The following is a 24715-nucleotide window of genomic DNA, read 5'->3' as shown; positions in this document are numbered from 1 at the left end:
GATTGCAATAAAATAGGAATCTCTTGAAAATTATGCAATAATTTTACATTCATTTAGCCCGCTGGTCTATGTTCTTTTACTCTTAGTTCTGCTAGCATGAGGGTTTTCTAACTCCTCTGAACGACATTAATAATTAGCAAGACAATAATTATTTCATTAGATTTACATCTTTGCAGAGGGAATAAAGGCGTAAAAAATCGTAACCTGTAAACAGTGCAGACAAAAACTGTCAATGACATTGCAACATTTAAACCGACGACTTGGGCATTGATGAAAAAATTGAAAGTATGTATTTTCGGAGTTCCAGCCATGGGAATAGTCAGGTAATATGAAATTGTTTCCTTAGAATTTAATTCGAAAAGCTGGTATTATGTGTATGGTTGAAACAATAACGAAACCATTGCCATCATTTTTCTAACTGGAAGCAAGTACAGAATTTATTTATTGAAACGTACCCACATTAAAAATAATTTGATGCCGAAGCGGAAACGAGCGTGCGACCGTTGCTGCTAAAATACCTATTACTATTATTTATTGCTACCTATAATACCTGTCTATTAGGGAAGGTTATTTCCTTTCCTCAAGTTAAGTAATTGTGTTTTTCTCAACAAAAGAAGATTTCAATCAGCAGAGATGACAGTTTCATTTGTAACGTATTTCTATAGATACTTAACCCGAAATTCCCATGACCTCAATGAAGCAAAACGCAAATGCGCCACAGATTGAAAAAGTTTATGTACAATTTAATTGGTCGTGGACTCGTTACAAATAAATACAATCTCCTGTCTCACTACTTTCATAACGTTTGTTTTTATCGAACTCATGTAAAGCTGGTTTTGCTTCTGCTAAAAAACTGCAACTGCTAAACTTGCAAGTTGCTGCAAGTTTTTAGCATCAACTGCTAAAAAACTGCAAATTGCAAGTACAATTCCTCCTCGATCTTCCATAAAACTGAATTTATCCAGGTATACAAGTCTGTATACAAGAGTGCTGTACACAACATATATACGCATTAAAAACTCAAGTTAATTAAGTTAAAATAATAAGTAAAAGCTCTCACTCTGAAGGATTACATGAGAACGCACAAAGCGTTGGAAACCAAAGTCCTCATCTGTATACATATGTGGATAAACAACTACGACAATGAACCCTCGTGAAGTCAATAAAATCAATTTCTGTTAAAAAAACTAAAGCATAAGCTGGCGGCAATGTATGTACACAATTTGTAATCAAGAAGTGTCGTCTAAGGAGCAGAAACCTGCAGTCATTGCGACATCACTTTCACTGTCACACGCCCCTTCGCGCTCAACATCAATACAATAATTAAGTATCATTAGAGTTGAGCATCAATACAATAATTAGGCATCACCACTGCCCTCAATACTGACGACAAATATCACCATTAGAGTTGAGCATCAATACAATAATTAGGCATCATCACTGCCCTCAATACTGACGACAAATGTCTCTATTAGAGCTGAGCATCAATGCAATAATTAGGCATCACCACTGCCCTCAATACTGACGACAAATATCACCATTAGAGTTGAGCATCAATACAATAATTAGGTATCAACACTCCCCTCAATACAGGCAATAAACGTCTCCAGCTCTGGCGTTTGACATTATCGCTTGAGAAAACATAACGCAGACCAACGAAAGGTGCAACTTTAATGCGGTATTCCTTACGTTGTAACGCGCGGTCTTACGTAACTTGTAACGCGGTCTTACGTAACTTATAACGCGGTCTTACGTACGTTGTAACGCGGTCTTACATACGTTGTAACGCGGTTTTACGTTCGTACACCTCACATCAAAACAACATGAAAAAGAAAAAAATGTTGTTATTGAGAACACCGTGGCGATAGGTAAAATAGTTCATAACGTGAATTGTTTCCGATAATGAAAACAAGCTAAATATTCAATTATTCGGCGAGATTTCAGATCCTGGAAAATATTCAGCGAAAGTAATGTTGAAAAGGATATGGTTATTTAACACTTCATTGACCTATGAACCTGACATGGACATTTGAACATGCCAAAAATTTAAGAATATCACGGTAATTTTTACACATAACGGAGCTACATGAAATTACGAGGATTCTCGAGGAACTTGTGGATTTATGATTATGAAAACCCCATATGTTTTTGAACATAGTGTAAGCTTAAGAATATGATAGCAATAGATACAAACACTCGTGAACATAACGATTCACAAACATGAAGATAGATGAGCGTGACGATTGCAGCACACGGTCGCAGTTCAAAAGGGAAGGTGCAGGGCGTGATGCAATCACTTCCTCATTGAGGCAAAAAATTAAATCGATCAGTTAGAACAATCAGAGCCCAATTACCGGCGCCAGAATTGCACACTCGCCCCTGCGGCGGCCCAGGGAAAAAAAGGGTCAACAATCATCTGGATGTACGCATTAATTAAATCAAATTTCAATAGCGGTACAATTGCGGCTAAACTGACTAGCAAAATTAATCGATAAATAAAATAATTACAACTCCAAATCAATAAAACTCCAAATCTGTCCAATAAACAACATGATTAAACATTAAAGCTTAAAATAATCTGGACTAAAGTTGCAATTAGCATTTTTTTAACTTAATTGATACTACAGAGAATATAATTATTTTATTGATTATATGTCATTTTAATGAAATGCTTATGAAATGCTATGGTGCATGCCATGAAGATCCGGTGAACCAGTTGGTGTTGTGGGGCAGATTTGACCAACACTTTTAGATGATTAGTTGAGCAGCGTCGAAATTTCCGAAAGTTAAACTTTGAAATAAGAAGCTTCCATCAACAATATCCATACAAAGTATAATTCGGCGAGTTGAAGTTAAACACTAGGAGAAAAATTAAATGCATCACATTAACTTCAGCACAGGAATTTCGGGTCGATACACGATTGGGACAAGATATGTATACATAATATTATTATTCGAAGCACGGTATAAATAGTAATAGCTATGAAAAATTAAGAATCACGAATAATTTTCAATCAAGTTTGTCTCTCAGAAATATACCAAAAATGAAATACTTGCGGAATGGCAAAAAATGTTCTTTTACAATCTGTTAGTAAAACTTTTATTTTTTGCTACTTTTTATTTTGCATCTGAAATTAATATACAAAGAAAAGATAACGAGGGAGATAAAGCTTTAGCTGAATGTGTGCAAAAATTCACAGCTTGACTTACCTATCAATAATTCCACCCTGCGCGTGTTCACCACCACCAGTCGCACTAATCTTCACCACATCACTCATGTGACCGCAAAACGGTCATAAAAGTACAGGTATTATTGTTAAGTAACAATTTTATGTGACGGATGGGCAAGTAACCCGGCAACACACACACCCGCATCAACAGTAATTATTAAAAAAATTTTCCATTGCCAATAAACTTTTCTCCTAGAATGCATCATCCTGCCTGGGCTAGCTATTGTTTGTGTCTTTTGTTGGTTGGTTTCTTCTCTGGTTGTTCGTCTGGTTGGTAGCTTTTGTTATTTTTTGAACATTATATCTCATTTTTTTTCTGTGTGTGTGGTCTAGTTTCGTTCGTAGCATCACCATACAAGCAAGCACCCGAGGAAGCAGATCGTCCAAAGGTTGCATGACTTTCGCCCCTAATACGTACAGCGCCAGACCGTCTCGAGCTAAGCAGCTCGCCGTAGCAATACACTCGTGAAAGTGGATGGATTAAATAGTCCTAATAATGACACATCTGCTGCGAGTAGCAATGATACTTTCTTGTTTTTGTGGACCAAATTTGTTCATGATTACCCAAATAACGACACGAGTGCATCGCTATCTGGACAAATTCTCACAAATTTCTCTGGGTGTATCAACAGGTCACTCTGCGTCGTCTGCGTTGCGTAACACATCTGCGTTTCTGGGCAGGTACAACACTTAGACAAATAAATGGGTCACATTGTCCAAAGAGCGACTGGATCTCTGCACGGGCAATGATGAGCCCTTCTGCAAGGCCAAACTAGGTCAGGATGACCAACACAAAGGCAAAAAAAGTGCATCAACAATCGCAGAAAGTCGCAGTTATTTTAGTGAAGGGTTTGAGAGCAATGAAAAACCTTTCTATTTTTAGAAAGGTTGAAAGAAAATGTTTGTGATCAAATTGGGATATATATACATGTCTTTAATATAAATATTAAATGGCATCTGACGAAGTTTATAAGGCATACCCTATACATATTGTTAAATAGCATTTAACGAAGTTTATAAGGCAGGCTCTATATATATTGTTAAATGGCATTTGGCGAAGTTTATAAGGCTGACTCTATATATATTGTTAAATTTCAATTTGACGAAGTTCAAAAAGCAGACTACCTATATTTTTTGTTGAATGGTATTTGACGACTTTAGAGGCAGACTCTATATATATATTGTTAAATGACATCTGACGAAGTTTATCAAGTAGACGTCGATTCAATTAATCATGATCTATGGAGTGTAGATGTGAATGATAATTCGTATTTCGTCGAATATTTACATCTATAATATCTATGTTTTATGATTGTGCGTTGAGCGATACGTCACGTATCTCGTAGACGCGTTAGAAAAAGAGCCACGAATTCATTGTTGTTAACTATTCTATTAATCGTTAGAAAAAGTTCGTCATGTTCGATTACAACAAATCTTGGCCGCATAAATGAAAACTACTGCTATTGAATATTAATGAACTAATAACACAACCATCAGTTGAAACGCCTCAATTTTCATCGATTACTAATTCAACAAAGTAATTATTTCGCCAACATTGTGTAGAAAATAAAAACCTCAACATAAAACTTAATTAACTGTGAACTTTCTATTAACTAATAACATTCTATTAACTAATAACGTTCTATTAACTAATAACATTCTATTAACTAATTAATAGAACATAGAATGACGTTCAGCCGTAAAATAAATGCACAAAAACATGTACTACACATGCATTACTCATGCAGCACGCATGCTCAAACACATGCACTACACGTTTTCACATAAAATTTTCATATTCTATAACGCGAACGTTTTCACGTTAGAAAACGTTCGCTCGTAGCTCATAAATACGAATGAATATGTGAGCAGTTACCTTCACTATATAGTGCAGCGTGAGGAAAAATTGAATACCGTCTCAGAGTTTGACGGTCAAGAGAATAAACAAAGAAGAAAAGTCATGATTGATGATAAAGGTAAAAAGTAGAAGTATACAATTTACAAGTGCTAAATCAACGAACCATTCTCTAGTAAGAATTATATCCACATAATAAGAAAAGAAAAATGTAAGTCATCTTTGTATTATTTTTCATCAAACTAAGTTACTAAAATTATTGGATCATTGAACCAATTAATTTCTACCTTAAAAATATTGGGTGACACATGTGAGTCATTCAGAAAAAGAAAGAAGACTATATACAAGACAAAACTATACATTTTTTCAATCTCGATCATAATTAGAACTCCATTAAATTGTTTCTTTTCTCCATCAAATCGTTTCTTTACCTACCTCATAAAAATAACAGCCTCGAACAAGAAAAAAATTCTTCACAAAATATAGGTTTGCTTAGTTTATATTTCCAATTTCGAAATTCGCGTGCGCGAAACGAGTTCACTCCTGCTTTTTTTTTGTTAACGCCATGCAACAGTTCACCTTTCACGCTCCCTAATCTTTCACGATCTCACTGTCTCCGAAATCAGCCATTACATTAGATGCTGAACTGGACTCAGAGCGATGTTTTCGAAACGTCAAGACATGCGTGAAGTTTTATAACTTTTGCCGGTACGCACCAGCGCTCCGGAACAAAAGTGGTACGGAGTTGGACAACGCGCGTCGGTGACTCGAGAAACTAAAGTGCGACCAGTCACACAGGTAAAGAAATTTCAAAATTTAAGTAAAGTCTACGCAATCCACCAGAAAACCCCTGCTGATATATCGGAAAATCTGTTCGCACAAACCTAAAGCTAGTTTTATTGTTATTTAGTCGTTGATGGTTCCCGAAGTTCCTTTGCATTTTAAAGGACGCATCTAGAGATTAAAATATTAGGCAATCTTAGGTTCGTAGTACCGTGGTTACATCTCGGAAACAGATTAAAAAAATTAGCGTTTGTTGGACAAAATCAAATGACCAACAATTATACTCAGAATATCATTACTGAAAATCAGAATAGCAACAGAGAATGGTGATTCTCACCAGCATTAGGTAAACGGGCGTTCGTTTTACAGTTAATCGCATTTACCTGATGATCAATGCTCGAAACGCTTACGAGCATTTTTTATCAAGGCATCTGGTGTTATTGAAGCCAGATTGGAGGTCAATTAACTTAATACTTCAAATATCAAAATCCGATCAGTTTAGAAAGACTCGATGAAAGAAAGACCTGTAGTGTTTCTTACAATTTCTTCGTAAATTCATCTGTCGTCGGCATAGAAATTTCTATCAAAAACTCAATAATGAAAATTATCACCATTACCAACAATTTCCGGATAAAATGTAGGTACATACTCGTTTACAGAATATGTATAAATATAACTAAATATTAAAACTCAACGAAAAATTAAACTTTAGTTTAATTTAAAAAAAAACTTTGATGTAATTTAAAGAAAAAGTAATAAATTAAATTAACGACAATACGTAAAATATAATTAATAAATAATGGCTGGAAAACAGCATCACAAAACTTCAGAAAAAACACAATCAGAAGTAACAAATCCTATATAAATCGTTGTAACGTGGCACCGTCTCAGGCTGCTTCAATGGCCGGCTGCAGGCAACATGAGACTTGTAATATGCGATGCATTAATCTATAAATATTTTATATGAGACATTAGATCACATTAAATAACATTAAAAATAACGGTTGGAACAGTGGTTCTCAACCTAGCTGTTTTGGATCAAACGCTACTTGTAAAAATCCGCCACGTGCCATAAACTAATAGCATATAACACGCTAAGATATAGTATCAGACTGACATTATCCTAGTGAATTTACTTGTAATTAACACATTAAGTGCTTGTCTGTTCTTATGAATTCAAGTATATATTTTTTGTTTAAATTAGACGGGGACCGCTATGACCAGGAGGGTGGCACGGGTCCACAGTTTCAAATCCTGGCCAGGTAATCTCCAGTTGGACAGTAAACAATAATTTGGAGACAAAATAAGCTGTTCAAATTTGTTGATGGTCTCACAAATGTTCTTGTATCACATCAAAGATCCTTCATCGTTTATTACCAATGATACGACCACAAGTTGGGAACCACTGAGTTAATATGTACTGGGCATGAGTGTTAAGAACCAAATAAATATGAGTGTCAAGAACCTTATAGAAGTATAGGGAAGAGTAAATGTAAGTGTCGGGAAGTTACGGGAACCTTATAAAAGTTTAAGGAAAGAATAAATCTAAGTGTCAGGAACATTATAGATGCATGTAATTGCTAGAGCCTATTGGAAATGTTTTACTATAACCCGCTAAATCGGTTAATACAAACAGTTTTGTTCATGCAAAATCTGGTATCAGGTTTTCAGGGCTGCATACATCAAAAGGTAGCAGAATCAGGCGCATTTATGCGTACGAAATTTGCCAAATAGTTGGTAGGCGTGCAACAGACATTTTTTCGGAGATTCGTTCAAAAATGTTAGTTGAAATCCTTATGTAAAAGCTTGTGGTAGGATTAGAACAATATCCTCGTTGAAGACTACAGCTTGGACGGAACCGATAGTGTGATGGACGATACATGAGCCATCGTGAAAAGAAGCTCCGCAGATGTGCAACAAAGCTGAAACTCGAGCACATCCGTCCAATGAAGGTTTCTATCTATAGTGCCATTTGAAGCTTGGATATAGTGAGACATATCAGTTTGGTAAGTCACATATTAAACTGTCACCTACTCCTACATTACTGTCAATGGTACGAAAATGTCAGAGCATAGACATAACTTTTAAAGATTTCTCCTTCAAACAGTGAAATTTCAGTTGAGTTACGCCGTGTAGTTTCTATGCTACATGAGCATAGAAACTGCATGCGGTGCTTACCGAGAAAGTGTTCGCGAAAAAAAATATTATCGCTTGGTCAGCGCGCGTCACGTTCATATACTACAGGTGGCGCGCAGTCTGTGATACAAAATACTAGTCATGGACGTAAAAATTTGTATATGTATTTATTTGTATATTATATGTATTTGTATATATATTTGTATTAAAATATATTTGTTTACTTGACACATGAAATTATCTACGCTGCCGTAGCCATAACGACCGGCAACATCAGCATTTTATTACTAGCAGGAGCGTTGATATCAGTGGGCGATAATCTTGATAGATAACATTTTATATATACTCGACTGACATACAAGTTATGGAAAATTAAACTGATAAAAATGACTGACGAATATAGAGAGATTTTTTTATTATTAAAGCCAAAGCTATTGCTTGTCTTTAAAGAGTGAGTAACTTCCCGATTGGAATCGTGCAGTAGCATCCAGCAGAAGTTAATAAAAATTTGTAGCGTTGAGGCTACTTACAAAAATCACAATGGAAAAGGACGTTTTCATAATAGGCAATCAGAATAACACTAGGCAGCGTACTAATAACAATATAAATAATGCATATCATATACATATGCGTTACGTCACCCATCAATTAACCTTTGTTGACGGTTACATAATGCGGTGACAGACAAAAGCCTATATATGCAGCTCATGCAGTATAGCTGTTCGTAACTTAGCTATTAGGAAATTTGAACTTTAATCTACCGCATATAATCATGGTTAGATTGACAATATTGGTTTAGTAGGGCAGAAGCTTTTCCTTTATATAAATTGATTGAAGACCAGAATCAAATCTTGATTTTGATCTGTTGACGCCTGAAAGAAATTTCGTTGGAATCCTTGAAAAAAAAATTATCAAACGCCATTCTTTGGTCTGAAATTTGAGTAAAAATTCATATTTTTTAGAACGTGTAATGAGCTTCGATCCTCAACTTTTACTGAAGAACTTAATTTTGCCAATTTGCACTCCAATAGTCATTTCGCAGTCAGGGCCAAAATGACCCGAGTACGGCAAGGTCGTCAAACAAAAAAAAATCGTGTTTTACTTGGCTATGGTGGCGGTCTCGGTGAAAGCTTTGATCGCTGATAGCAATTCTTGACATACATAAATGAACAACGGGCACGCACACGTTTTGTTGAAATTGTACAATTTTCGTTAATTGTGTAACATTTGAATTATTGAAATTTTTTTTAGAATTCTAACAAATTCGTAGTGAGTCAACTAATTTATTCATATGAGTCAACTAATTTATTCACAGTCCAAAACCGTTTCAAGTTAGAGACTTCGCTTCGTAAACGCCATTCTTTTAACGCCCCATTGCATTTAACATGGAAATTAATATTAAGACAGTTTCTCCATCAAAATCACTATAAAACTGTCGAGATCATTTACCGAGTACGCCTTAAACCGTTATATTATGTTTGACCTTTCCGGCGGCGATCGAAACTTTCGCTGCATCATTCAGGATCCCTGAACTCCAACTTCAGCGACAAAATAAATGTGAAGGGAAAACAGGGTGGTGTGCTAACTGCCTGTTTCAGGCCGCCGTAGAAACGGCAAGCCAATTACAGCTGCTGCGGTGATTCCTTCTGACCAAACTGTACACTGATCTATATCAGCGGTAGTACTATAATACTATACAAACAGGAATACTATAATACTATACAAACAGGAATACTATAATACTATGAAGATGGGAATACCATAATGCTTGATGACGACATAATATAATGCTATGTAGACGGGAATACTATAATACTATGTAGACTTGATACTACCTATATAATACTATGAAGACGGAATACTATAATACTATGTAGACTTGAATACTACCTATATAATACTATGAAAACGGAATACGTACTATAATACTATAAAGACCGGAATACTATAATGCTATGAAGATCGGAATACTATATTAAAAACACTCTTGACAGACCATGCGCGATAAAAAATAAACTTAAAAGAGTTGGTCATTAAGAAGCACTGAAGGTTGATGAGCCCGTAACTCGTAAAAAATACCTAAATAAAACATAATTATCATATAACCTGCAGAGCAACGTGCTAAATCTTGAATAACGCACATATATTAGTAAGATTTCTTTCGGTGTTCCAGGTGCGCCATGGATGATGAAATTATGTGCAAACATTCACTTGTTTCCGATACTTGTTTAAATAATAAATAGGATAGGATTCAAAGAATAAATAGGATAAATAAAAGGCCTTTCAAGTTAAATCCACCAAACATAGACAAGAAATCAGCTTCTACGTGTAAATAAACCGTTACGAGTACTTAGGCAATTTTTGATATTACGGCCCCTGAGTGCTCAAGGTCAAATAATTGCTGCGGTCATCACTAACCATACAGACTTTATATGAGCTGTAAAGCATGGAATTCCAACTCGCTTGTACAATGAAATGTTAGCGGGTCTCCCCGCTGAGGGCAAGGTTAGGAGGCGATTGCTTTCTAACCCCCAAAATATATGATAATTATTCTCCAGTAATCTCACCCAAAATTACTTGTACTTTATGTAATACTTATGGATATTTTATCGTAAAAAATGTTTATTTTGTTATAGTATAGAACGTTAGTAAAAGATGTATCCCGAATTCATATAGAGACCACTTGCTTATTTATTGAACAGTCAGCAAAGCTAGTTCTGAAGATGTATCTTCTAAAATTAAAATTGGATTCACCCTGAATTTATCAATTCAGTACTAAGAATGTTGGAACATTCTGAATTTTGTCATGTCACTCAAATTCTGTCACGTACAGGGAATCAATCGGTTGATTGATCATTTGTAATGATCAAAGTTTCACAATTTATAGTTTTCAGCTCCAGAACAAGTTCTGTTAGCACAACATTACTAGATGTGAATACTATCACACAATAGAAAGTTCAGAATTGGGTGCAGTGAAAGCCAAGCTTTCAGACTGGATACACCAGCACCGGTTGACTGCAGTAATTCGTTTCATTTACTACGGAGCTGTTAAGACACCGACCATGACGAAATTGCCAACATTTGCAACCACTTCCGCCTTACTTGATTTAATTGCATGTCTCTTTGGCAGTAACGACGAACTGTCACCAAAATGACCCGTAATGAACAGGATTAAGGGCATGCGCAACGCAATGATACGGTGGACCAGACAGCTCCGGACGTGACATCGAAAGCGAACTCCTCTCAGCACCGCACTTAACGAATTCCTTCGTAACGAGGCGGACAAACTGCATCCTGGCGCGTCTCATACCCACGCTTGAGTTTGCAGCAGCAGACTTACGACATGCGGGAAAAGAAGGAGTGATAAGAACTTCAAGAAGATGAAGGAATCTTGCTTGGCGAAATTTGTGATGGGGGAATTTTACATTGTTTTTCTACTACTTGATGAAAAATGTGGTTTCAGACGGCAATGAACTGAGATTAAATTTTTTTTTTCATCGGATTGAATGGCAAGTTTCCTCGTCTTTCATCTTCATTTAAGAATATATGATCGAAGAAGAAAATATTGTATTATTGTAGCCATATAAATGAAATTGATACAACTTCTAGCGTAATTTGCAATATGAAGGAATTATTTCGTTGCAATAACTCTATATTGCAAAAACTCGGTTTTAAACGTTTAAGCAGATAAGTATAGAACCGTTCATGGTGGATAACAGATTATATTTACCTCCTTCAATCAGGGATTTAACTTCATACGGAAATAAATTCGAGGCCAAAATCTTTTAATTTCAAGCAAGAAAATAAAATATGGGACGTCTCACTTGCCAGTTATAGAGGCCTAAGCTGGAATCATAATTAGACTCAATCTGTTAACGAAAATTATGGCTTAAGTTGTTTGGTTGAATTGTGTACGTCAATATTCATCAGAGAAGTGTGGCGTTCATCATGTTAACAGGACAAGAGAATGAGGAACATAAATAGAAGAAGCCATGAAAATCGCCCCATAATTGGCAACTGCCGTCAAAATTCAAACTATTCAAGGCCAGAAATGGCAGAATTATCCCGCTGCCATGCTCTTGCGACCTTCAAAGACTGAAGAACCGATGTAAATAACGTCTTTGATTCGGCCTGGAACTGGAACAAATATACTATTTCTAATGCTAAAAAATGTATATATTCGAATTTTTAGGAGCTTGCGCAAATCGTTTTTGATAAATGCATGATGATAACTCATTCTTAATAAAGATCAGATTTCGTTGAAAAGAAATTGAATTTAAATTTTTCAGCGATGAAACATTGGGTACCATGCTCCGTAGTTCCACATTGGATAAATACTTCAATAATGAATTGTACCATGGTAAATACTATAGTTACAATGCCAAATTTAAACGCTAAGACCACACAATTTGGGCCATATGCAGTACCTACCCAAAAAGAAGGCAGCCCGAGACACCGTCAAAAATATAATACTACAATATCCACGTACTACGATCTACGAAGTCAGCAAAATGAATATAAAGGACATGAGAGAAAAACCAGCAATAAAGAAAACTAAAGAGTAATTCATGAGGAGCGAAAATTAGACGGCATGAACTGCCAAAGATAGACCAGGATTTACTTTAGTCACACATGAATATCAGCAAGAGAAATAGAATAGATGAAATAGTTATAAGGGCTTAGCTGACGAGGCCGTGCAGCTGTGTTCGTGGTCAATTTCATCCGTTCATGCGAACTTGACTGATTTCCTTAATAATAATTAGGGAAAATAATGCCCACAATTTTCAAAAATCACATGTGACATCGTTTATACCTGCAATTCTTGGAAAATTTTGTCCAATATTCCAAATCGGCGAATGCACTGACAATAGTGCCAGTCTCAAGCTAGTACTAATATGGAACAAACGACATAATTTGACGGTAACCGATAAGTCGAACCCGTGGAGTCATACATAATTCAAGGCAATATTTACGTTTATAAATGCGTATAAATACTTACCTCTGCGATTTTTGAACAGCATCCTTGACGAGCGCTGTCTCCTTCAATGATCCCATCTCGATTGGTAATGCAAGCATATGACGAGCATGAATAACTGAAGCACTAAACCACTAAGACGTAACCTTGAATTTTATACTTTATTCTTCAATTAGCACGGGTTACACGGGATAAAATTAATCACTTCACTTAATAAACTTAAATTACATTTTCACAGCTATGACCTCAAATAAACAACACCAACTCATGAATGAAAATCTGACGAATCCTTTTTAGTTTTCACCGGCGCCAAATTTATCACAAGGTTAGACTTGAAGGTAAATTCACTTTCATAGATTTTTCAATGTAAAAAAATTAAACATAGGTTTCAATAATTCGAAATTGAACACATAAAATTTCAGCACCAAATACTAATCACTTCTTTTTCATCTCCTTGAAATGAGCCTGTGCTTGTCTTCTTGATTCATACAAGCGTAGCAAGAGCGCGCAGCGTCACAACCTCACACGAACACGGATCGAATGCAACTGGCGGGTGACAACTTCCGAGATGTGGCTGCGGCGATCACTTTCTTGCAAACGTGAGACGCCAGCTGATGAATTGCTTATTCCGTCTCACTCGTTTTTAGATTATGATAAACACTTCGAATATATTAATATGCAGAAATGTATATTATAACAGCATAGACAAACGGAGGAAGGTCATCATAATGAACGCTATTCATTTTCAGCTAGATGTATTTAATTTGTTTTTATCTTTATATGCTTTAAATATAAGATTATAACTTCTTTTCCGAGATAATTTAAAATAAACAAATGAATAAATACACTCATAAACGTGCCCTCATACACGTACCTTCATACACGTACCCCCATACACGTACCCTCATACACGTATCCCTCATACACGTACCCTCATACACGTGCCCTCATACACGCATCCCTCCATACGAGGGATGTGCGCCGAATAGGAGTGATGAGATGATCTTGCTGTATGATACTTCGACACGTGATCCTATATTTTTAGCGCGTTTTATCATTTATGGAAAAAAGGCGCTATATTGTGCTCGTCATGTCCGTCCGTCTGTCTGTCCATCTGTCCGTTTGTCTCTCCGTCTGTCCGTCCGTCCGTCCGTGATCACGTTTTCGTCGACGAGAAAATGCGCTCTCTGTCACTCACTTCCGTGAGTACGAAGTTATCTTTTATTATTGTGCATTGCCAGAACTTTGAACTTTTAGATGGTCATCTATAATCATATCCTACACCAGGTGTAATGGTCTACCTAAAAACTTCACCTATATAGAGAAGATCAATCGTAATTTATCCTCCATCTTACATAACAATCTGCCGACAAATCCTGCGGCTGATGTAATGGTTATATTGCCAATTATGACTATAATTATTGATGCTTTGCCTATAAAGATCAATCGTAATATCCTACATCTTACACAACGATCTGCCGACACACCTTGCACCAGATGTTATATTCCAGCAACACTACACCTGTCTGTCCGCCAGTACACCGGATGCAGGTGCCGGCAGCTTCAAAAACCGACGGGCATCCTGAACACTCGGCAAGCCGACCCACCAGACGCTGATATGACGTTAAATAAACGTTGAATAAACGTTATTTGGCTGAATCTATGACGATTAAACGTTTTTTCAAAATTATTTGCCTGGGGGGGAGTCGCGCTACATGTCCAGGGCATATAAAACTAGTCCCTCGAGAATGAACTTGTATATAGTGACTAAGTAGTATTGGAAAGTAATATAGTAATTGTGTATAAAATATATATATTTTATTCACAATTACATAGTAGTTATATAGTAATAGTAATTGTGTATAAAATTTTGCATCCATACTTCCATACGCGACATAGGACAGTATTTTTATCAAGCGCAGCTATCGTCACACGAAATATCTATGAGTAATTTAAGCGCCTACACAATTAGATTTTGAGAATATATACATATAAGAAAATATATATGAACGTACAGAATATTAATACACGTTTTAAAAATGAAGATAAATGATGTTTGAAGTCTAGATAGTTCCCAATGTTAACACATTTCAACATTAAACAAAACTATTGTTGCTCTTTCTTTGCAAAGATATGAACCGCAATTAATAGAAATCAATACAGAAAAAATTTGTAATCATTTAAAGTAATTTTCCCCATCTATTATACTTCTAGTCCATCTGTGTACTTTGATTTGAGTTTGAATTTAAATGCTGATTTTCTAAGCAAGACTTAATAATTCCTTTCCTACATGCTCTATAATTGTCCGATGAGGTTGTCGTTATATGTTTAGGTTACGTTATTTGTTTATCATAAGGAAAAAAATTTTAAGCTAAGTATTCCGGTTTCCAAATGAGATAAGAATTTTTTAAATCAAATTAAAATTACCTGTCAAGAGCCACGTAGAATATTTTGTTTTTTGATTCTCGAAATACAAAATTAGGTTCAATTTTGTTTGTTTAAGTAGCCCGATCAGTATGAAATCGAAGAGACGTGAGTTCATTCTAAATTCAAATCCTCGTATAAACAGAGATACTAATTGTAACCAATATACAGAGGTGTATCAAAGATGCATAATTGCACCCCAGATAAGGCTATCTCAGCAAGATGATTGATTGCATTTAATTGACTTGACTCCACCCACGATTCTCTATATTGCTTCCACGGTACCTAAAAGTATACTAGTTGCTATCAGATACACTTGTATTCAAGGTGCTGCCTTTCATCCAGGTTACTTAATTAATAATAACGAAGATTTTAATTTTATCCGAGATATTTGCATACGTTTAAGATCCTCAAATTTGTTTAACATACTCTTAACTAATTATGACCATTACATTTACACACAGAGACAATATACAAATTTAGAAACATAATAGCTATAATCGTTCAAGTACACAAGTGATTTACCAAAATAATGACGATGGTTTCCTATTTCTTGACATTGCTAAACATGAAAAAATGATTAATCTAATGCTAGCGATTAATTAATCTAGAAGTGAGTTTTGCCTTAATCAGTTCAACTATTATTATCATAAATGTGATGGATGCTTGCAACTGAGGAAACTTCTCAGATCTCGTAATGTATACGAGCCTTGACGAGATAAGCGAGCCTCCACTCTTATCATAGCCTCTTGCATCAGCGGTGGACAAACATCAGTTCAGTTGTCCCTGAATATCTGAATATCTGCCATGGACAAACATCAGTTCAGTTGTCCCTGAATATCTGAATATCTGCCATGGACAAACATCAGTTCAGTTGTCCCTGAATATCTGCCGTGGACAAACATCAGTTCAGTTGTTCCTGAATATTTTAATATAGCTATTCATTTTAACCAAGATCACGGAAAGGTTCAAAGGAACCTCTGATCTTGACGACTGTTCGATAATTCTCGAGTGTTGATTTCTCGAGTCGTTTACATCGGTGTTTTGATCAGCGAGTGAGATTTGTAATACACATTTTATGAAAGAAAAGCAAGTAATGGATTATGATCTATTTTTTAAGTTACCGAAAAATGTTTAATAGACATTTTAAAGTCTAACTTCTCATAGGTAATGAGGATACGCTTTTTTATTTTGAATGAGGTTCATTTCAAAAATAATTGTGTTGATGTAGATAATGAATGTTTAAGTTTGATTCATCACTTGTATCAATATCTGAAAGGTTAAAGTTTACTGACAATTTGCATATGATGACCTCATTATCTAACATTCATTCCATTTAACCAATAGATGCAATCAATGCTTTCTGAGCCTGTACCCTTTATATTTGATTTAAAACATTAGATTCATATTTTCCTATCAGCAATATTGCATAAAATCTTTCAGAGCAAATGCTGGCACAAATTCTCAACGTTCAAATTCTTATACGTACATGTTGAAAAAAATGTAGTAACGGTAAAAAACTGACCAGATTCCACGTAAATTTCTGAAATAACTCGTGTACTGCAGATTTGGCTGGGTGTATGACAAGCAACCATGACGATTTTGGCAATTTTTCCAATGATTGAGTTATAAAAATAGTTTGAAATAAATAAATAAGGAATAATGTGATAGTTTAGGATTTAGATAGTATACTCGTATATCTGATGTTTATAGTACTCAATTTACTGTTTTAATATTTTTATAAGATATTTAAACATATCATCGGATATGAGCTTATATATGCCCACTGAATAAATAAACTTAACTTTTCCATCCAATTAGCATTGAAGCAAATTTGCTATTATAAGGCCTTGAGTTTATCACTGAGTTTGCGGTGCTTACGTTCCCACGAATCAGTGCCGCTACAGACGTGGAGAAAGAAGGTTGTGACGCAAACGAGACTCGCCCATAACCTTAATATTGCAACTGTCATAACTCAAAACAGAGATTTTGGGTCGAGGAATTGAACATGATTCAGATATTTTTAAACCCGAAGCGCGCATTAGATAATACCCTTTGAAGTCGTGTTTTTTCTTCATTAGAGATACAAGTAGATTTTTTTGTTAATGAAGCGGTGGGGAACAAATATCATCATGCAAATAACCTTTGACAACTGGCAATTTTCAATTGTTCTCAACAATTGGATTTGTTAACAGTCAAAACTTTTCATTAACTATGCACTAATAAATTTCCTAAAAATGTAATATAACGTGAGAGTCAGAGAGGATATCGAAGCCGCGGTTGCATATTAAGAGATTCGTATTGGGTGTCAAATTTATAATTTTAATGAACGATTTCGTCAGCAACTTCTGATTATTTTTTCCGCGATAAAAACGCCTTATCTGGAGTTTACTCTAAAAATTTCTTCTAAAGCTTCAAAAATTTCCGACTAGACGGGGAAAATTGATCGATGTGTCCTCCCTCTATAGTCAAAAAGTATTTCATGTTAATGGAATAAATCATTTTACATCTGAAGCATTTTAATTGATACTTATTCCTAAATTTGTACTAGTAAAATCGTTGAAAATGCAAATAATCGTCTAGATTACGTTATAACTAGTTATTTTAATGACTCTGGTTTACTATTCTTGAATTTGTAAACATTCGAAGAAAACGCACTATTAACCGATCATGCAGCTTCACTACTTTCAATGAAGAAGGTAGTATATAAGCTGTGAAGGTGTAAATACCAGGTGCATGTCTTCTAGTTTTCTACGATCGAGTGGGAATTTGAAAAAAATACTATCACTACATTGAGGATTGAAAATTTGTCAAGCTAGATATAATAAATCGTGAATTTGAACATTGGGTTATATAATAAATCGTGAATTTTAACATTGGGTGATATAAGAAATCATGATTTTCAACATTGGGTGATAAAATAAATCGTGAATTTCAACATTGGGTTATATGATAAATCGTGAATTTTAACATAGGATTATATAATAAATCTTGAATTTTAACATTGGGTGATATAATAAATCGTGAATTTTAACATTGGATTATATAATAAANATGTCCTCACCCAGCCTCTGACGCCTCAACAGGCCGTGCTGCTAGAGCCTATGGGTATAGTGTGGCCTATCTATTGGCTTACAAAAAGAATTATTAGTCTCAATGTATAGGAAACTATTAGTTCTCGCTGGTGCCGGCCCGCTATTGCTATGTCCTCACCCAGCCGCTGACGCCCCAATTAACAGGCCGTTCTGCTAGAGCCTATGGGTATAGTGTGGCCTATCTATTAGTTAACAGAAAGAATTGTTTGTCTCAATGGTATAAGAAATTATTGGTATCGTCTTTCTACTGAAAATTGAGTGTTGTAAGGAGGATATAAATCCTTTTTTCCGAGGGGAGTGTGCTATAGGGAACTAAACGTTTGTTTGTCTCAACGGTATAGGAAACGTTCATTTTTGTTTTCGGGTGATGTTCCAGCCTGTTGTGTCTTGTTATTAAGAAATCGATTATCGCAGGGGCTTACGAAGTCTTATTTTGTCCTAAGTGAGTGTAATATAGGGTTAAACAAATTCTTTATCTTTGTCCAATAAATTATTCGATTCGAGCATCTGAAAATCATAAGAGGGTGACGAACGGGTAGACCTTATTCATATGTCTGGTATCTCTACACTGTTAGAAAAATTCCCGTTAACGGTATTACCGGCGTTCCAGTGGCCGGTCGGAACGTGAAAAGAAACATCGCGTCACCGTTTTTATCCTAATTTTACACTAGAAATCCGTAAGGCATCTGATAATAACGGCGAAACAGTTTATTTTCACGGGGCGACCGGCCACTAGAACGCCGGTGGGACCGTTTTTTCACCGTTTTTTCTAACAGTGATATCTGTCTCTTATACACATCTAGATGTGTATAAGAGACAGATTATAACTAGGGCGGTTACTCACCGCACCATAAGGTCACGAATAACCTCAATAGGTAATTCGGTAACTACCGCATCAGGTAACCTCAAAAGGTAATTCGGTAACTAGCCTCTGTTTGCAGGCGCTACGCAGATCATGGCTGTTGACGTCGTTGCATCGAAGCTCGAAATAGCAAAGAAGATGGGAGCCTCACATGTCGTGAACGCTTCAAAGGTAAATATTGCAAGGCACACATTTAATATATTAAAATAGAAAATATTGAAGTGAATGAAGAGCACGACTCTAAATTAAAAAGCTTTGTTGTTTATACGTCAATGCATAGTTATAAAAGATAAAGATTATCGAAACCAAAGCTAAATTTATTTGAAGGGAGACAATAAATTGTCAAGCGCGAATTGTTGGAATGAACGCCGTATCAGTTGGTAAACTTACTTGTATGTATGACTTCAAGGGTTCTCCTTGTCGAATCCAGGAGGTCACTTCAATGAGAAAAATTTGCCACTTTATTTAAATTCCCGAGGGCTCATCAGCCATCATTCAATATAGACTGTGATAATTAGCCACTCTAAACTTCAGAATCCAATGTTAAATAAAACCACAAGTAGTTATTATGGCTTAATATTGCCTAATAATGCAAGTACTTAGTTGGAGAGCACAGACGAACAAAAAGATTTAAAACCGTACCTGGCAATAAAAATTTGTTGTCGCTTCACCAATAATTGATTTTCGCTTGGGCAGTTTTGGCTGGCCTAAAAAAAAGGTTTGATTTGCTATCTATATTTTTGTGCTTTTAAATAATCTCATTTTAGAACTTCTTGTAACTTAAATCTCGTTATTTTTGCAAAATAAGTTTCATTATATCTCAGGAGGACATCAAGACGAAGGTGATGGAGCTCACACATGGCGACGGCATAGAACGCATTATTGAAGCCAGCGGGTCAGCGTCGCTCCTGAACGAGAGCTTCACGTGGCTCAGGAAGGTTCGACCCGCCAGGCATCTGACGTACAAATAATGTTGGATACATGTTTTTTCAACGAAATATACTCTTAATTGTCGTTTTTTAAATGTAAATTGCCTGGAAGGGAGTATTTGTGAAGTTACCCTCGTCCTCATCCTGTTTTGAGGCGTGAGTGCATCATTCTGTACTTGAGTAATTCAACAATTCAGGCACAAATTGCATCCTGAGTAAGATTAAAAATTTATCGGTATTTACCATAACTCGAATGTTAACTTTGAATTAAGCTTAACCATAGCGACTTCATTATATTTTTTTGTGAAAATATGAAAAAAAATCACTTTCTGAGAAAAACAGGATCATTGATTTGGACCCAGATTAATTAATTTAATTCAATTAATTCTCAAAATTCATCAACTGAGCCCGAAAAATATCATACTTACGCCCACTTTATAATTCGTTTAGATTTCAAATTCATTTTAAACATGAATTTTCCACTCCACGCACTCGTAATTAATTAAATATCGTTTACAGACCATTCCTTACTTGATGCCACATGACGTCATTTGTTAGGCTTGATCGCCCATTAATCGACAAAATAGGTCTAATTCAGTGAAAAAATAACACTATTTCGCACAAACGTTTTTAATCAGTGCCTATACCTATATATAAACGATATTTTTTGGGATTAAACTTTTTTCGAACATCAGTATTTGTTCGAAAATGAATGTCGTGGTAAATAAAAAGCCAATTTAGCAATTTAGCGCATCTTGTAATTTTAATATCTTACCTTAATCATTATTATCATATCAACTCATATCAGTTTGTAGCATATTGAATCATATCAAAATGTAGCATATTGAATGCACGTTTCAGTGGTTGTGATTATGATGATACTTACGTACAGATTACATTACCTATCTGATGCCAACTGAATTCAATAAGAGATAAAAATTATCTTTAATTCAATCAGGGTGGACAAATGATGCTCATTGGCGTTCCCAAGGCTCCCTTGCACGTTGAGAACGTCGTCAGGGATGTCATCCAGAAGTCCATAACATTGAAATCCGTTCATGGCAGGAGGTGAGTGCTAATCATCTCACCGTGCAGAGACCAACTTCAAGTTGACCTTATACCAACTTTAGTTTATCTCAAACTTTAAAAGTTTTTGTCCCTAAACGCCTTGCCTAATAACGGCATGAACGCTTCACATATCACAATATTAATGTGGTCAGACTCGACAATGACGTAATCCACGCTTCACATGTGCTACTGTTAAATCTTTCTCCACTCATTGGAAACTATTTAACCACTTATAGTAAATAGATAAAGTAATTCAGATGTTATTTTATAAATTGAAAACTGGATGAAAATACTGGGCGCTATTGTAACTTTTTACAATTTTAATTTGGGAAAGTTAATCTATTTTGATCGTGTACACTGTACGAGCTTTATTTTATAACGGTGCAGGATCCAGCACGAAACTCAACTTTTGATCGCTAAAAAAACCGTCTTGACTCATGATTTTAGTCTTGAGAGTATTGTATAATCATAACGTCGTATGTACGAGCTACCTTAAAAAACGGTTTTAGAATTATCCAAAACCATTAATATGAATGTTAGCTGTTTTTTATGATTTCTGACAAAATATTTTCCGTAGGATATTCGCAACGTGGCAAGCGTGCAAGTCGCTGTTGGCGTCGGGTGAGATCGACGTCAGGCCGATTGTATCGCACGAGTATCCGATGTCGCAGTACAAAGAGGCTTTCGATACCTTGTTTTCTGGAGACGCTTGTAAAATACTGCTTGATCCGCAGTCATGAACAATCTTAGAATTTTGTAATCACTGCCACAAGTCTACGCAAGGCTTAGACTACGAAAAAGAAATGCCGCACGGCCATAAAACTTTTTGGCGGGAATTGACAACAGACTACATCCGCTTCAGTATAAGTACACTTTCCCGTGTTTTTTTTATAAATGCCTCATAATCAAAACGATTCTGTTTTCATTTCCAACAATATTACGTCATTAATTATTTCTGTTCACTGGCCTGGAGACCTTCTTCAATAAGATACTTCAATAAAGCACAAGATCGTGGATGAGTCGACAGGAAGATCGAGATGTACACAACATTTAATTGAAAGTATATTCATGAAAATTTAAAGTAAAAAAATTAATTTTCATGTGATAAATTATTAGACTCACCCATGTGGCCTATCCTCTGCAAGGCGTTCACCCACAGCCAACACCTGCTTCGGACCAATCTTCTTTCATGGTAGCTCTGACTGACGTAACGTTGTAAATGTTAAGCAGGATTTCTAAAGTTATGTTGTAGTTTTCAAAGTGGATACAACTAAAACAGAGAGCACACGCTTTACATCAACTTATAACCACATTGTTTAGAGAGTTCTTACAATAACAAAATAAAAATTTTCCGGTTTGGTCAATTGCCGAAATTCAGGAATAAACGTCTGAAATTCTCGATGTGCGATAATTTCGCAATTTACTTCTAGTAGCCCCGTTCGTTTCCAGTTGTCCTCGGGAATTCTCGATCACTTCTGCTCCGTCTTGATCCTTCGTTCTCAGAATATGGTGTAGAATTTCTGCTACCCGTGCTAAAAAAAAAACAATAAATGCACGGCACTCGTTAAGTTTTATCGAATAGTTATCATGAATATATAATCATTAATGGCGCTATAAAACTAGCAAAGCCTAGGTGAGTTTAACATAAATACTGTGGAAATAAATATCACGCCAATCAGAACCTTGCAAATATACTCGTATTAAGATAGCAAAGTAGTGAAGATAGTTGACAAGAAAGGTGATTTATCTAATAATTTTTACCTCAAGAAGTGGCGTTCCCTGGCCCTGGGCTGCATGTACTCGTTTATAGTACGCGCCACTGGCAGGTGGTACACAGAATTCCTCTTACAACCAGTCACGCAGGTTCCTTCAACAGATTGCTGGTCAGATTTTTAGGGAATATAGCCTCTTTTATTGAAGTAACTGAGGAGCTCGACGATGTTCTTTCCGTAATGCATCATCAAATTTTTGTCGTCGCACGGGCCGCAGTGGAACATGATAACTCCGTAAGCATCTACGATCGTACGTGAGTTGTCTTTGGCAGTCGATGCTTTCAGCGAGGTTACACCTTCAAGTTTTCCTTGACTGTAAAGGTTGCAGGACTTCTTCCACATTGAAAACATTGATGCGTGCTCTACAAACAATATCCATTTCCCGCTCTTGGACTCCTCGTGTTCGAACTTGATAGCCAGCGACTCCTGCTCCTCCAAGATGTAGTTAACTTCGCGCTCAACGGTCGGGTCTTCAAAGTGTGTGAGACTTTGTCGTCTGTAGGTCTGGTGAGTGGCTGCCGCAGCCCCTTTCTGTACCATACAATTATATTGGTATAATATAAATATAGGGGACAAACCCGGACAATGCAATACATAGAGTAATTAATTATTCCATACAATTGTGTTCACTCAAATTGACTCAAGTTTCCAACAACATAAACAGATAGCACTTCGATTGCTTACAGAGTTAAAGTGCTTATGGTCCAAGTATTGACACTACTGTGCTGAGTACATTGAATTTTCTTGAACTAGCAATCATTAACTCAGAACAAGACTTTTCAGCAATATTCCAAAACAATGAGTAAACAATTTTTATTTTTGCAGTGGAAAACTGCGATGTATCAGGAAAAAATGATCACAGGAAGACTTCCTGAAGTTCAAGTTCCTCTATACAAATTTTTTTGTTATTTTGTTATCTGGACAATTGCAAAAAAAATTATTGCTTTGGCCTTTGCAAATCAAATTTCAGAAACTAAAATTATATAGGTACATTTTTACCGCACTTAATTATGATCTATTATTTCAAGTTCGATCATGAAGCATCATTAAGAATTCACTCAACGAAAGGCCTACCTAACCATTTCGAGGTTAGTATAGAAGGTGCATTTTCATACGAGGTTCGCTTTTGTTGGTTTCGTGAGTTTGTGTCTGTTGAAATATAACATTTATGCAAAGTTGCAGTCCGTGTTTCGATGTCGGTGCAAGCATGGTCAACTACCTACTTAAGTTGTGATAATCTTCATCAGTACGCCTAGCCTAGTACATCAAAATCAAATGCCAGGAATGAATAGAAAGGTAAAATGTTGTAGCTACTGATGTTCTACTGCGATACCGCGTAAATTGTTGGACTAAAACGGCAGCTCAGTTGTGCACAAATTGACGAAATTGCGTTGCTGTTGTACTTACAAGTTTATTCTCTTTTCTTGACATGATGAGCACTCACACTTTTACTTTTGACAGTCTTATTCAACACATAAATTAGAGAAGAATCAGGAAACCAGCAGCAATTGTCTGCAGCTAACGCTCTCGACGACTCCTAAGTAGCCAATGGCTGATGAGTGATGACTATGAACTATCACTCACTA

The 24715-nt window shown here is 35.9% G+C and overlaps 3 protein-coding genes across 3 annotated transcripts in view; 1 reads left to right on the top strand and 2 right to left on the bottom strand.

Annotated features, from left to right (window-relative positions):
- The window catches only part of LOC108670723 (ras-GEF domain-containing family member 1B), a 303823-nt gene extending 290303 nt beyond the window's left edge, over nt 1–13520 (bottom strand). The window contains exon 1 of the mRNA XM_047884607.1: nt 13004–13520. Coding sequence (XP_047740563.1) covers nt 13004–13080 — 77 coding nt within the window. The 5' untranslated portion in view covers nt 13081–13520. The remainder of the gene's footprint in view (nt 1–13003) is intronic.
- A 5931-nt stretch (nt 13521–19451) lies between these two features.
- Nucleotides 19452–22371, top strand: LOC108670718 (L-threonine 3-dehydrogenase). Its single transcript, XM_018158207.2, has 4 exons — nt 19452–19531; nt 20185–20298; nt 21248–21357; nt 21935–22371. Exons 1-4 carry the CDS (start codon nt 19454–19456, stop codon nt 22095–22097), a joined length of 465 nt encoding a protein of 154 aa, XP_018013696.1. The 5' UTR covers nt 19452–19453; the 3' UTR covers nt 22098–22371.
- A 113-nt stretch (nt 22372–22484) lies between these two features.
- On the bottom strand, nt 22485–24647 carry LOC108670719. The gene is made up of 3 exons (XM_018158208.2): nt 24537–24647; nt 23119–23660; nt 22485–22889 (listed from the first exon to the last, which is right to left on the bottom strand). Exons 1-2 carry the CDS (start codon nt 24558–24560, stop codon nt 23250–23252), a joined length of 435 nt encoding a protein of 144 aa, XP_018013697.1. The 5' UTR covers nt 24561–24647; the 3' UTR covers nt 22485–22889; nt 23119–23249.
- Between the last annotated feature and the right edge of the window lie 68 nt (nt 24648–24715).

Source organism: Hyalella azteca, unplaced genomic scaffold (genome assembly GCF_000764305.2).
Source record: "Hyalella azteca isolate HAZT.00-mixed unplaced genomic scaffold, Hazt_2.0.2 contig15709, whole genome shotgun sequence".
Lineage (NCBI taxonomy): Eukaryota > Metazoa > Arthropoda > Malacostraca > Amphipoda > Hyalellidae > Hyalella > Hyalella azteca.
The sequence above is the reverse complement of the archived record's forward strand: the minus strand, read 5'-3'. Positions and strand labels throughout refer to the sequence as shown.

Coding starts and splice junctions, on each gene's coding strand:
- LOC108670719 (XM_018158208.2), bottom strand. CDS start 24,560: ATGTCAAGAAAAGAGAATAAACTT. Junction 23,661..24,536: donor CAAGAAAAGAGAATAAACTT/GTAAGTACAACA, acceptor TGTATGGTACAG/AAAGGGGCTGCGGCAGCCAC.
- LOC108670718 (XM_018158207.2), top strand. CDS start 19,454: ATGGCTGTTGACGTCGTTGCATCGAAGCTCGAAATAGCAAAGAAGATG. Junction 19,532..20,184: donor ATGTCGTGAACGCTTCAAAG/GTAAATATTGCA, acceptor ATTATATCTCAG/GAGGACATCAAGACGAAGGT. Junction 20,299..21,247: donor GCTTCACGTGGCTCAGGAAG/GTTCGACCCGCC, acceptor TAATTCAATCAG/GGTGGACAAATGATGCTCAT.